This window comes from Solanum stenotomum, chromosome 5 (genome assembly GCF_019186545.1).
Source record: "Solanum stenotomum isolate F172 chromosome 5, ASM1918654v1, whole genome shotgun sequence".
Classification (NCBI taxonomy): Eukaryota; Viridiplantae; Streptophyta; class Magnoliopsida; order Solanales; family Solanaceae; genus Solanum; species Solanum stenotomum.
This window is the reverse complement of record NC_064286.1, coordinates 58,106,572-58,119,027: the sequence shown is the minus strand read 5'-3', so window position 1 is coordinate 58,119,027 and position 12,456 is coordinate 58,106,572. Positions and strand designations below refer to the sequence as shown.

Genomic DNA, 12,456 nt, shown 5'->3' with positions numbered 1-12,456 from the left:
AACTGATCATTTGCCAAATGTTGAGCATAGAATGTATGTTAAACACATCCTTGCTAACTGGTCAAAGAGATGGAGAGGTATTGAGAGAACGAAATATTTCTGGAGGTGTGCAAGGTCTACTTTTGAGGCTGAATTAAAGGATAACATTAGTTATATGAAAAGGTTGGGTCATAAGATAGTTGATCACTTGTATTATAATCCTGAAAGATGGAGCAAGTTTTACTTCAATTTTACCTCAAAATGTGATGTTGTAGACAATAACATGGATGAATGTTTCAATTCATAGATATTAGCAGCAAGACATAAGACTATAATTACAATGCTTGAAGAAATTAGGGTGAAAATGATGAAAAGAATAGGGTAGATGTGAGAGTTTTACAATACTTGGATCTGTGACATTTCTCCAATGGCAATGAAGGTTCTACAAGATAACACAACCAAGTCTATGAAATGCAGCATTGAATGGAATTCAGATACAGGGTATGAGGTACTTCATGGACCATATAGACATGTTGAAGATATTTAAAGGCAAACATGTAGTTATAGAGCATGAATGTTGAAATGCATACCATATCCTCATGCAATAGATGTTCTTCACCATAGAAATTGGACCCAATCAACTACATTTCTTATTGGTATAACAGAGAAACATAGAAGACATACAACTACTTCATTCATCCAGTTATGAATCTGAAAATGTGGCCAGAATCACAAAACATCTCAGTGATACCATTTCATGTTAGGAAAATGCCAGGAAAGCCTGGCAAGAAAAGGAAAAAGAGAAAGGTGAAACCAGTAAAACTGAAAAATTATCCAAAAGAGGGATTGAGATGTCATGCAACACTTGTCATAACAAGGGTCACAATAAAAGAAAGTGTCCCCTTGGTGCACCTGCTTCTGGCACAAACTTTACTGCTGGACCAAGTTCAAGACCTGCTGCTGGACCAAGTTCTATCCCAACAACACCTGCTGCTGCACCAACATCAATACAAACTACTGGCCCTGTTGGTTCAAGAGCAACACCTGTTGTTGCACCAACATCAACACAAACTGTTGGCCCAAGAGCAACACCTAATGCTCCAACTGGAAGAGAAAAGGGTAGATCAAAGGGTTCAACAAAAAATGTGATATAGTTTCCTTTACTTACTTCATGTATAAGTTTGAAATAAGTTGCTTTATTGAATATTTTGTTGTTTTTTTTTGTTAGTATTGCTAGCAGAACAAGAATGGTTGGAATGGGTGTACTACATACATAAAGTGGTGCTACTATTATTAATGTAAGTTCCCTATTTCTATACTTAAATATCATTTATTATTTTTTCTTTAATCACAAATTAAGATTATTTATATTCATTTGAACAACCTGAAATGCCTAGAGAAAGATTTAGAAATGTGAAGTCTTCAGCAGTTGTCACTGGAGATCTTGGGCATAAACCAACATGTGGTGTGAAATGGAAGGGAAAACAAGCTATGACATCAAGCCAACTTGAAGAGATGAGGGGAAGAAAACAAATGGAGACTAGGTCTAAGGCTGCACATTTGAGCCAAGAGAACTATAATGCAATTTAACTTGTTTTGGTAGATTTTTGTTGGTAATGCAATGTAGACATTATGTTTTGTTGGTTGATAGACAATGCAATGCACTTTATTCCTATTTAGTTCCCTTATATTTAAAACAATGAATTGACAGCTGTGACTGCATTTTAATTTGTGGTGTTTGATTATGTAACTGCTTTGACAGCTATAAACTTCTATTTTGATTAATGATTATGTAGTTATGTATGTCTGTTTATGTAACAATATTGCTTCTCTTTTAGTTGATGATTTCTGTGTTTATAGAGGGCAATTAGTGACTACTTTAGTAGTGGTTACACAAACGTGTAGTTTAGACAGTTGAGCAGATAGTTGTAGACACTAAATGTATAGTTTATGCCCAAATACAAACCAAATACTCGCCAACATAAATGAGACAATTAAGATAAGGGAAGCCTTGCAAATTCTTCATTACTCAAATGCAACTTCATTACACAAACAAATTCAACCAACATCTTTTCATTACACAAAAGCCTTACAAGTTCAACACAATATTGCAAATTTTTGGTATAAGAAGAGATCATGTCAATTTCCTTGAATCTCCTTCTCCTTTCAGAAACAACACTCTTTGAAATACTAAACTTACACCTAAAATACAAACACACAAAAGAGCAATCCAAAGTTGTTTCTCCCTTTTCTTGGACTTGGCCAATTTGTTTTTCCATTTCTTTTCAACTGTTTTCATCTTTTTCAAATCATCATCAAAATTGTCCATTTTTGACTCTATCTTGTTCATATCTATTTTGCTTTCCATAGATTTGGTTGACTTAGTAGGCTTGTTGATTTCCTTATCTGAAGTTTCAACTTTTCGAGAAGATTCAACACTATGTTCAAGACAACAATTCTTTTCAACAACTTGGGAATCACAAATTTGGATCTTGAATCAATATAATCATCCTTCCAAAGCCAAACATCACATGATCTTCCTCTTGCAAACAGAGCCTAGTCAAGCTTATTCGAGCCATTGTAGCACCTTAATAAGAATTACAGTGAATCAAACAACTAAAAATTCAAAAAAATTACGAAATAGATAGAAATAAATCAAAATGAAAAAGAAAGGAATGAATCAAAATGAAAAGAGATGAATGAATAATAGTGAAAACGAGTTGCCTTTGATTCAAAAGAAGGAATTTTGAACTATATTTGAATTCAATTTGGGCTTCAGATTTTTGGGTGAAATTTTAGGGTTCTTCTTCATTAGGGTCGGGTGGGTGGGTTATATGAAGAGAATGGGAATAAAATCGTTGGATTGGGCTTTTATTATTAAAAAATAAAAATAAAAATGACTTTATTAGCGTGTGATGCGCTCATTTATGTGGAGCTAAACGCGCCTTGGATTGGGTGACGGAAGGGGTAAATAAATACACTTTTGTGTACTTAAGGTGTGTAGTAGGTCTCCCCATTCGTTAAAGTGTGTAAGTGACTTTTGGGTATAAGTTTAGGGGGCAATTTTTGCCTTTTCCCTTCTTCTTTTTCACATCTCTTCTTCTTCATTCTTTATACATCACAATCTCAAAGTACAACTTTTCTTTTTGATTAGCAATTAGGTTAATTCTCATAGATTTGTTAGTGAATAATTGTATTTTGTGATAATTTTTACTAAAGGAAGAATCTAAAAAGAATTTTGGATAAACCTAAATAAATAAATTCTTAAGTTATGTTTAGGTGATTTTGGTTGATTGTTTTAATCTTTTCTATTTTTTGACTTTGTTAAAGAAGTTTTGGTTGTTAATCAATTTTTGGGTTTAGTTGTAATGGCAACTTTATGGGTATGGTGGTTCTAGGTAATGGGTGAAAAAAGAGAGGAAATTGAAAGTGGTGAAGAGGATTAATCAATTTTTGAATTTGGTGAAGATGATATGAGTGTGGTGGCGGTGCTGGGTAACGATTTTGACAAAAAAGAGTGGAAATTGAAGATGGTGAAGAAGAAAAAATTATACTAGAAATGGTGATGGTGGTATTTAGTGGTGGATGATGATGAAGAAGAAGAATTGAAGGTGATATGACGGCGGTGAAGAACAAAGAATCAATAGTGAATAAGGTAGCCAAATATGATTTTTTCCATGAGCTAAGAAATGGAGTGGGTGAGATTTTGGGATGAAGAAGGTATAATTATTAGAAAATTTTAATAATTAATCAGAGATTAATTAGTGTAAAATATTGTTAACAAAAGAAAAGTAATTAATAAAGAAAATAAAACAAAAAAATTTATAAAAAATCATAATTTCTGACATGGCGCTGACGTAGCGCCAGTGGCAGAGCCAGGATTTTCATGGAGAGGGTTCAACTTATAAGAAGTAAATAAGAAAATGAAGGTACACGGATCGGGAAAGAAAAAAAACATCCTTAATCCATTAAATATAACTTGTCTTGTCATGCCACATTTAGCGTTTCTTCCTACTTTTACTATGCTTCATTGACTCTTTTTTTTAAGTGATTTTTTTCTTTAATTTTTTATTATTTTACTTTATTTTGAATTTTTAAAATAAATTAAATTAGTGTTCATTCAATCATATGTTCCTTTAAAAATTGTTTAATACTCTTTAAAATGTGTGGGGATTGAGTTACTAATATTATAATGCATATTAAAAGGATAAATAAATGGCATCGCCAATTTTTTGTTCATTTATTCAATTTATAAGATTTTCCATCGGTAAAAAAAATGAATAAATCATATCAATGTGGTTTACGTCTCTCTAGAATAAAACTGAAAAAATGAGAAAGAAATATGATGAATAATCATGTCTTTCAAATTTATTCGTTCGATTAAGTTTAACTTATCTTTAAAGTTTTTTTTTTCTCTATCTCAATTTCAAGTTTAAGAATAATTGATCGTTTTTTAAAAAGTTCTTTTGAATTAGTATATAAAAAGAGAGTTACATAAAAATAAAATGAGCAATGGAGACAAAACTAATAAAATACAAAAATGAAAATAATGTGCCTTAGAAATTCGAAAAAATGAATATTGAAAAGGAGAAATAACATTTAAAACTGAAAAAAAAAAAACAATAAAGCTCCAGCCCAAAAATGTTGAGCCCATCTCAACCTTGCTATTTGATTTTCCAAATGAAGAAAACAAGAAAAAATTAAGGAAATTGTTGTTGCGCAGAATCGAACCCATGACGTCCAAGCGAATTCTTGAACCCCTTTACCACTGAGCTAGCCTCTTTACATGTGTTTAGGGGGTTTATTTTAATATATACACACACATATAAACAGAATTTGACCTTATATATACCGTGTAATTTTTTGACGAGGGGGTTCGGGTGACCCCCCTAACCTCCATGTAGATCCGCCCCTGCGTAGCGCTGATGGGGCAACGATGTCGTTGATGTGGCGGCGAGTGTATTACACCACACCATGCGAGAGTGGTGTTAAACATCTCAGGGTGGTATTAAAAATTCACTTTTGAATAGTAAAAATATGTAATATGTCATCATGATAGTTTAAGCGTGTAAATGACTTTTCGATATAAGTTCAGGACGAATTTATGACTTTTCCCTTAATATAATGATGAAATACATCATATAATGTTCCATTTGATTTATTGTAATAGTGTCGTAATCTTTTTTTCTTCTTCTTATCTTACGATTACTATTTGATAATCCTATATATTTTATTCATTACCTTATTTTATCTTTATTTTATAATAACTCTACTTCAAACTTTACTTTTTCTTTATATTATTATAAATGTATAAATGTATTTGTTTGCAACAAATTTTATTGATAAATCAATATGAGTACAATTGTGTTTCTCTCTTGATTCTTCTTTCATAAGATTTATCTGTGATTCAAGTCTCATAAGATTTATCGTATTTCTTTAACTAGAATGATTTGATTTGACCATGAATATTTCATGAATTTGCGGAATATTCGAAATGCCTCTTAAAAGGAATATAATATTCTTTATATATGCATGAACAAGAGTTTAGGGTTATGTAGCCTCTAATTGAAATCGAACACACCTTATAAAGTCTCAACTCGAATTAACAAAAAATTTCAATGTCTATAGTATTCTTTAGATTGATGATGCATGATATTACTATATAAGAAAAGCATCAATTGAAAAATGATAATAGGAAAATTTTGAAAATTATTTTTTCTCGTTTTATTTAGAAAAAATATTTTCCAAATAATTTTAAAAAAAATATTCTATAAAATGCCTCTGATAGCTTTCAGTCTTCTTATTTGGACAGCCACGTGGTTATTACGTGATTTTTAAGGTCTTTCTTCCTTGGCTGGCTTTTTAATACCAAAAATGAATTGGTGCCAAGTGGCTCATAAAAGTCAAATACACTTCCTAATTTTTTTAAAAAGAGTCTTAATTAAAAAGGTTAATATTAATGGAGAAACTAATTGTTCAATGCAAAAGACAATAAGAACATATTGGCCGAAAAGGTCAAAAGAGTTTTGGGTTTCTATTAGTTGAACTTTTCAAAATTAATTGTTACGTGATCCTACTTCTAGTCCTAATTATTTATATTAAAATTCCTTATTTCTCTCTTAAGGGATTGTAATTTCATATTAAAACATCCCTTATTTCTCTCTTAAGGAATGATAATTTCATATTAAAACTATGTGATTCCTAAAATTTATATTATTATTTATTTGCAATTTTTTTCGGTATATACTTCTAATAAAATACAATTCTCAAGATTTTAAAATATTAGCTAAACAAACTAATCCTTTTTATTCATTTTAATTATCATGCTTATTAAAAATAGTTAGTCTAATTTTTTTTTTTATATTTAAAAAATTTAGATATAATTAATCATTTATTTTCACCTTTACTCTCTCTTAATATTAAACTTGTTTGGCCAAACTGTTAGAGAGAAAATAAGTGTGTGGAGAAAAACAAAAGATAATTTTCAGAAGCTAAAACAAGTAGCCTTTGCGTGAAAACACTTTTTAAGAAATATTTTAGAGAAAATATACCCTTACAATTATTTTTTATAAGTTTGGCAAAGCATTAATTGTTAAGTTCAAAAGTGTTTGTAAATTTGGCCAAACACGGAGTTCTTTCTAACCAAATACATATATTTTTGTTTTCAAAATAAATTGATTTTAGAAGTTTGGCTAAATATGCAGAGAAATTAATGTGTTTGAAACAAAAGAATTGTATTAAATTGAAATTAACTAATAATAAGATTAATTTTTTAAGTATCCGATTAATAATGAAGTAATATAATACTCGTAACGACTGAGCCCTGATGTGAATCTGAAGCCGCGTAGAGAATAATTGTTCTACTATGATTAATTAAACAAAATAACAAAAAAAAAAAAAGATACAAGTTTGAAATTGGAACAATGTGAATAGAACAAGTGGCCCAGCTCTCAAGACAAATTTGGGTTTTTGCTGCCTGGTTGGTCAGGTCTTTCATGGTGGTTAACCATCATCTCACGATCAGCAAATCTTCAATTAATCTCCATTTTCAAGTCAGTGTGGCCCTCCATCATCATCGTCATCATTCTACTGAATCCATATTAAAACGAAGCTTCCGAAAACAACCACGAATTTAGGGGAGACCGAGCTGCCATTCCCTGATGACTCTTATCAATTTCTCAGATCTCCCCTTCATAAACCCATACATACATCTACTACTCCTTTTCTAGCCCCTCAAAGATCTGTATATAGTTGATTGGTTTTGTTCCGAATCGGTATCCATTTACTAGCTTCAGTTTGCTGCCTCTTTTGTCTTTTTTGAGGTGATAATTGAGATTTTGTTTTCGACTCTATTTGGCGGGAAATTGGATTTGTCCTCATCTTACATTTTGGAATTTTGAATTCAAACAGGTCATTATCCTGATCCCTTTATAAGGATTTCGTATTATTATACCTGAAGAAGTAAGGAAGAGGATGGTGATTTCGGATAACACCAGAGGGTTAATTCTGGCAATATCATCAAGCTTGTTTATTGGAACGAGCTTTATATTGAAGAAGAAAGGTCTAAAGCGTGCTGCTGCTGCTGGCACTCGAGCAGGTTTGTTGATCTTTAATCTCAATTGAATTGCAAATCAGCATATTTGACTTATCCTTTTCTAATTGTTAAATAGAGGCCTTGTTCACAATGTAAATCGTTCAGAGTTAAGAGAGTTTTGTCTAACTTTACATCGAAGCTAAAGTGTTACTATAGAACTTTTGCTTGCATTTTATTATTTGGTTTACTTACCGGAACGGATAACATTCGAGATCATGCAGGATTATACACAAAAGATTCTGTTTATTATCTCGGTTATTGTTGTTAAGGGCTTATTAAGAAATTTCAATCTTTTAGGAAACTTGGATGTCGACAATCTGGTATCTAGACAGTGGTCTCGGGTTCAGTTTTAGGAGTCAATTTGACACAAAGGCTATATTGAGAAATTTATTGGATTGCCAATTTCAAGTTATGGCATCTTAAGATCTGCCTAGGATTTGATAGACATTCTAATTGAAGATTAGTTTGAAAAATTCTCCATGGAGATCATATTAATGAGTTAGGAAGCTGTTCACATACAAAAAATATTTTGTGAAGCCCTTACAGATGCTTTGTTGCAAACTAAAGACTATCAACTGATTAGTCACGAGCAAGATGAAGAGGCAAAGATATATATGGTGGGGGGTTCCATATTTCAATATAGTTTCTATAGTATATGTCATGATCATATGGAAATTTTAAAAAATGTTAGTATGTAAACTTATGGTTTGTCCATGTTCTGTGAAGTGCTTTCTTAGATATCCGTGTGGAAGTACCCTCAAGGGTGGCCAGTTTATCCCTCTTGTGTGGTTTGCGAGTTATTATAATTGAGTCGGGTAATGGTTGCAGGCTCTCTTGTCATCAAAAAAGGATAACCGTGTGGAAGTTTAGATAAATGTTTGAAGTTGTGGAGAAATATTAATACCTTTGATGGTTTTATGGACTCTTATTATGCCAGAGATTTTGATAAAAAGGATCACTCACAGGCTATAAATTTTGTATTGGTGGTTGTGTTGGTTGCTGGAAGGTGCCATTACAACATCTTGCAACATTATCTATTATGTGGCTATATATATGGTTATGGCTGAGGAGATTAAAGAAGTTTTGAGGTTAAAGGGTTTGTTTGACCAGCTTAGTCCATGTCGGGTGTAATTACTATTTATTTTCATTGAGTTGGTAACAGTTAGAAATATAAAATACTTCAGGGTCTTCTGCTTTGTTTTTAAGAAATTGCTGTTGAAATTTCTTCTGTTCTCTTGATATATCAATTCTATTGATTTTTTAAATTAAAACTGCAATGTTTTATTGCTTAATTTCAGTTGTTCTGAAGTCTTTTAGTGCCACGTTATCATTGTCTAATTTATGATTCATGACCCTAAACTAATTAAAATCTGTAATACAAGATCATTTTGTCCTCATCACATACTGTGCCAACTTCTGGTCGCTCACTTAAACAATTATTCTGACATTTACTGCAGGAGTTGGAGGCTATGCTTATTTGCTTGAACCACTTTGGTGGACAGGCATGATATCAAGTGAGTAAATCATGAGTTGTCTCCACACCTAAACCCCCTTTTTGGATAATGAATGTATTGGTATTGTGTGGTTTGGATTTTGATGAAAATTTTGGATTTGGATTATGTAGTGATCGTTGGGGAGGTGGCCAATTTTGTGGCTTATATTTATGCTCCAGCAGTTCTGGTGACCCCTCTTGGTGTTTTGAGTATAATTATCAGGTATAATTTTTGAAGTTTATGAACTATTTGTAAGCTCTAATAATGAACCATGAGTGGTCTTGACAAAACTTAGCTTGGTGAATTTTTGAATAGTGCTATTTTGGCGCACTTTCTGTTGAAAGAACGATTGCAAAGATTAGGTGTACTGGGATGCATTTCGTGCATCGTGGGCTCAGTGGTTATTGTTATCCATGCACCTCAGGAGAATATGCCAGCTTCTTTAGAAGAAATCTGGATTTTGGCAACTCAACCAGGTTTGAATTTTGTGTCTTCAGCATAGATGTTTTTCTGTTTATCATGCCATAGGTTAGAGAAACCTCATCGCACTTATAGAAGTAATTACTTATTTCTTTGTTACTGCCTCTGTCTGCAGCATTTTTGGCTTATGTAGCTGCAACTTTATCGATGGTGCTAGCTTTGATTTTGCATTTTGAGCCTCGCTATGGGCAGACAAATATACTGGTTTATTTGGGAATCTGTTCCTTAATGGGTTCATTCACGGTATCTTGTTTTCTTTTAAGCTACTATTCTTAGCTGCAATGTGGACACAAAACTGTTTCTGGATGTGGTGCGTTTTGCACATATCAACAGTTTGCTACCTTGAGATTGGTTGCTGTAGTTTTTTCATGGTTCTTTGCAGATTGTCAGCATAAAGGCTATTGGAATTGCAATAAAACTTACTTTGGAAGGAATTAGTCAAGTTGCTTATCCTCCGACATGGTTTTTTCTTTCTGTTGCAGTGATATGCGTCATCACACAGCTAAATTACCTTAATAAGGTAATACTTTATCTATAGAGTGGAATGGATACAGGGGATTTGAGAAGCCGACCTCAACTAATTTGTGATTGATTTGTTCTTAATTGATGTATTCTGATCAACCTATCAAGCTTTTGCTTGCCCATACCCGAGAGTAGTTTAGATCATACATCTATGATCTATGTGCATATTTTCTATCATTCATTTAGATTTAGATATTAAAGTAATTATTCCTCTTTATGCGCTCCTTCTATTGGTGCTAATTTTTTCATAGTGTGTCTCGGTATTTGTCAGAAAGATAAAGCGTAAGCTTGATAATGAGAATTGATACCTACTATGCTAGAACGTTCTTCAGAACTGTAGACTTTGTTTATGTTTCTTTCAGGTTTTTGTAATTTGGAAATATAATTCAGCTTAAGATTTATTTTTGATGAACGTCATTAGATGCCCATGAATAGTTTAATGTCCACCTTGCACAGTCCTCTGGGAATGCCTTTTCTCATACTATGTTGAGAAACAGGGTATCACAGTTCAGTTCCTTGAGTCACTTGTTGGTTTTTCTTAAAAGCTTAATGATTGAGCAGCATAATTTTGGATATCTCAAACAAGTAGTTCCGTTTTCTAATATAGCACAATATTCTGGTCTATTGTCGTGTTAAATTTTCCAAATTAGCTGATTGGGGGATGCATAATTGATTGAAAAACCTTTTGACTGCTGCTGGACGACTAAAAAATTAGTTGGTTTGAAATGTGTACTATTAACATGAGATGTGTAATTTTGTTTTGGAGTTTATGACATGCATGATTGTAATGGGTCATTCAAGGTGGTACCCTTTGGGGAGTTTAAAAACATTTCTGATATCTATACATCCTTTGATAGGCACTGGATACATTCAACACCGCAATTGTTTCACCACTATATTATGTAATGTTCACCACAATGACCATAATCGCAAGTGCAATAATGTTCAAGGTATTCTGTCAATTGAAGCTCTTCTTCGTTATGGTCCTCTATGAATATGGTACAGGGTATTATGAATAGTCATCTCAATTTGCAGGACTGGGCAGGACAAAGTGCCAGCGACATAATTTCTGCGATATGTGGATTTATAACTGTACTTTCAGGAACAGTCATGCTCCATGTCACTAGAGAGCAGGAACCAGTTCCTTTGCCAGGTATGGATTAGACTAAAGTTTACTGGAAGTTCTTATCCTCACATATTATATATGTTCATTCTAGATACTGTGCTACCTTGCCTATTATCTACAACAAGGATGTCATCACATCTTTCTGTTGCACTCCTTTAAAAACCAGATGTTGAACTAGGCGTGATTACTGCTACTTCTGCGTTCCTTTGTAGTTTGGTGCATCATCACCAAGGGAGAATATATTTTACAGTGTCATATTATTTGATATATTGACATACTCGCTAGCTATTCCATTTGGGATGATCGCCAAGCCTCTTGAACACGTTTTTGACAGACGCATACATGTGTATTTCTGATGTTATATCACCATAGTAGAAGTTGAAATATGAGAATGAACTTTTCATATCTAGACATGCATCTCTGCTAGCACTGCTATTTTTCTACTTCTAATATTAAATTGGTATATGCAGGAACTGTAACCTGGTACGATGGGGAACAAATAAAGGCTATAGAGGATGGACATTACATCCTGTTGCATGATTCAGAATACTTAGACTCATATAGTGTCTCGACAAAGAATTAGAGTGGTTGATTGCAGAACTGGAGGTTCTATCACAGCCCATTCTTGATTTGTGCAGTAGAGGAAATGAGGTTCTCGAGTTCTCGTTTAAGCTGATTGATCTTGAGGTTCACAACTGCTTGGCAATTTCTTCCTATGTGCATAAGGCTAGAGGGAGAGGTTTTGATTTTTCAAGATTTCTTGAGCAACATGGGGATACATCTGGACATGGTTTTCTTGCAAATCTCTAATTGTCTAATTGCAGTCGGGGTTTGTACATATATGGCTTCTTTCTAATGTAATTATTCATTATTTTTTCATAATGAGATATAGCATTTCAAGCATATGTTTTTTCTGAAGGATGATAAGTACTGGTCTTCTTGCTGTTTGTATGTTTGTTTAGATATTTAAGTCAAATTTTAGTGAAACTCAATCATTTGACACCCATACACAAAGATCAAGATAGAAATTTGGAGCACGGGGTAATATAACGGGATAATGAAAGATCGAGTTTGAATTAATCAAAATCACATAATCCCCTTTAACTTTACAAGAGAAGCAACATCAATTGATTATGAGATACGTATTGAAAACAATTTTAAATTTGACGTGAATTATTACTTTAGTCCTTCAACTATTGATAGTTTAAAAACACTCCTCTACTTGATTAAGTAATTTAAGAACACCCCTCTTATGCCACATG

At 32.8% G+C, this 12,456-nt stretch overlaps 2 protein-coding genes across 4 annotated transcripts in view; one reads left to right on the top strand and one right to left on the bottom strand.

Annotated features, from left to right (window-relative positions):
• The window catches only part of LOC125864743 (acyl-coenzyme A oxidase 4, peroxisomal-like), a 1,153,105-nt gene that overhangs the window by 1,008,997 nt on the left and 131,652 nt on the right, over nt 1-12,456 (bottom strand). The window lies entirely within an intron of this gene.
• LOC125864748 (probable magnesium transporter NIPA6) lies at nt 6,950-12,106 on the top strand. Of its 2 annotated transcripts, XM_049544814.1 has the most exons (10): nt 6,950-7,301; nt 7,390-7,576; nt 9,031-9,087; nt 9,198-9,288; nt 9,382-9,542; nt 9,662-9,789; nt 9,929-10,066; nt 10,926-11,018; nt 11,104-11,221; nt 11,665-12,106. In XM_049544814.1, the coding sequence occupies exons 2-10, from the start codon at nt 7,453-7,455 to the stop codon at nt 11,775-11,777; spliced, it is 1,023 nt and encodes a 340-aa protein (XP_049400771.1). In that variant the 5' UTR covers nt 6,950-7,301; nt 7,390-7,452; the 3' UTR covers nt 11,778-12,106. The 2 variants fall into 2 exon arrangements, with proteins under 2 accessions (XP_049400771.1, XP_049400770.1); XM_049544813.1 differs by having other exon boundaries at nt 6,950-7,576.

Excerpts from the sequence above, each read along its gene's own strand:
- LOC125864748 (XM_049544814.1), top strand. The coding sequence starts at position 7,453 with ATGGTGATTTCGGATAACACCAGAGGGTTAATTCTGGCAATATCATCA. Across the intron at positions 9,543-9,661 it reads GATTTTGGCAACTCAACCAG|CATTTTTGGCTTATGTAGCT; the intron begins GTTTGAATTTTG and ends CTCTGTCTGCAG. Across the intron at positions 9,790-9,928 it reads CCTTAATGGGTTCATTCACG|ATTGTCAGCATAAAGGCTAT; the intron begins GTATCTTGTTTT and ends GGTTCTTTGCAG.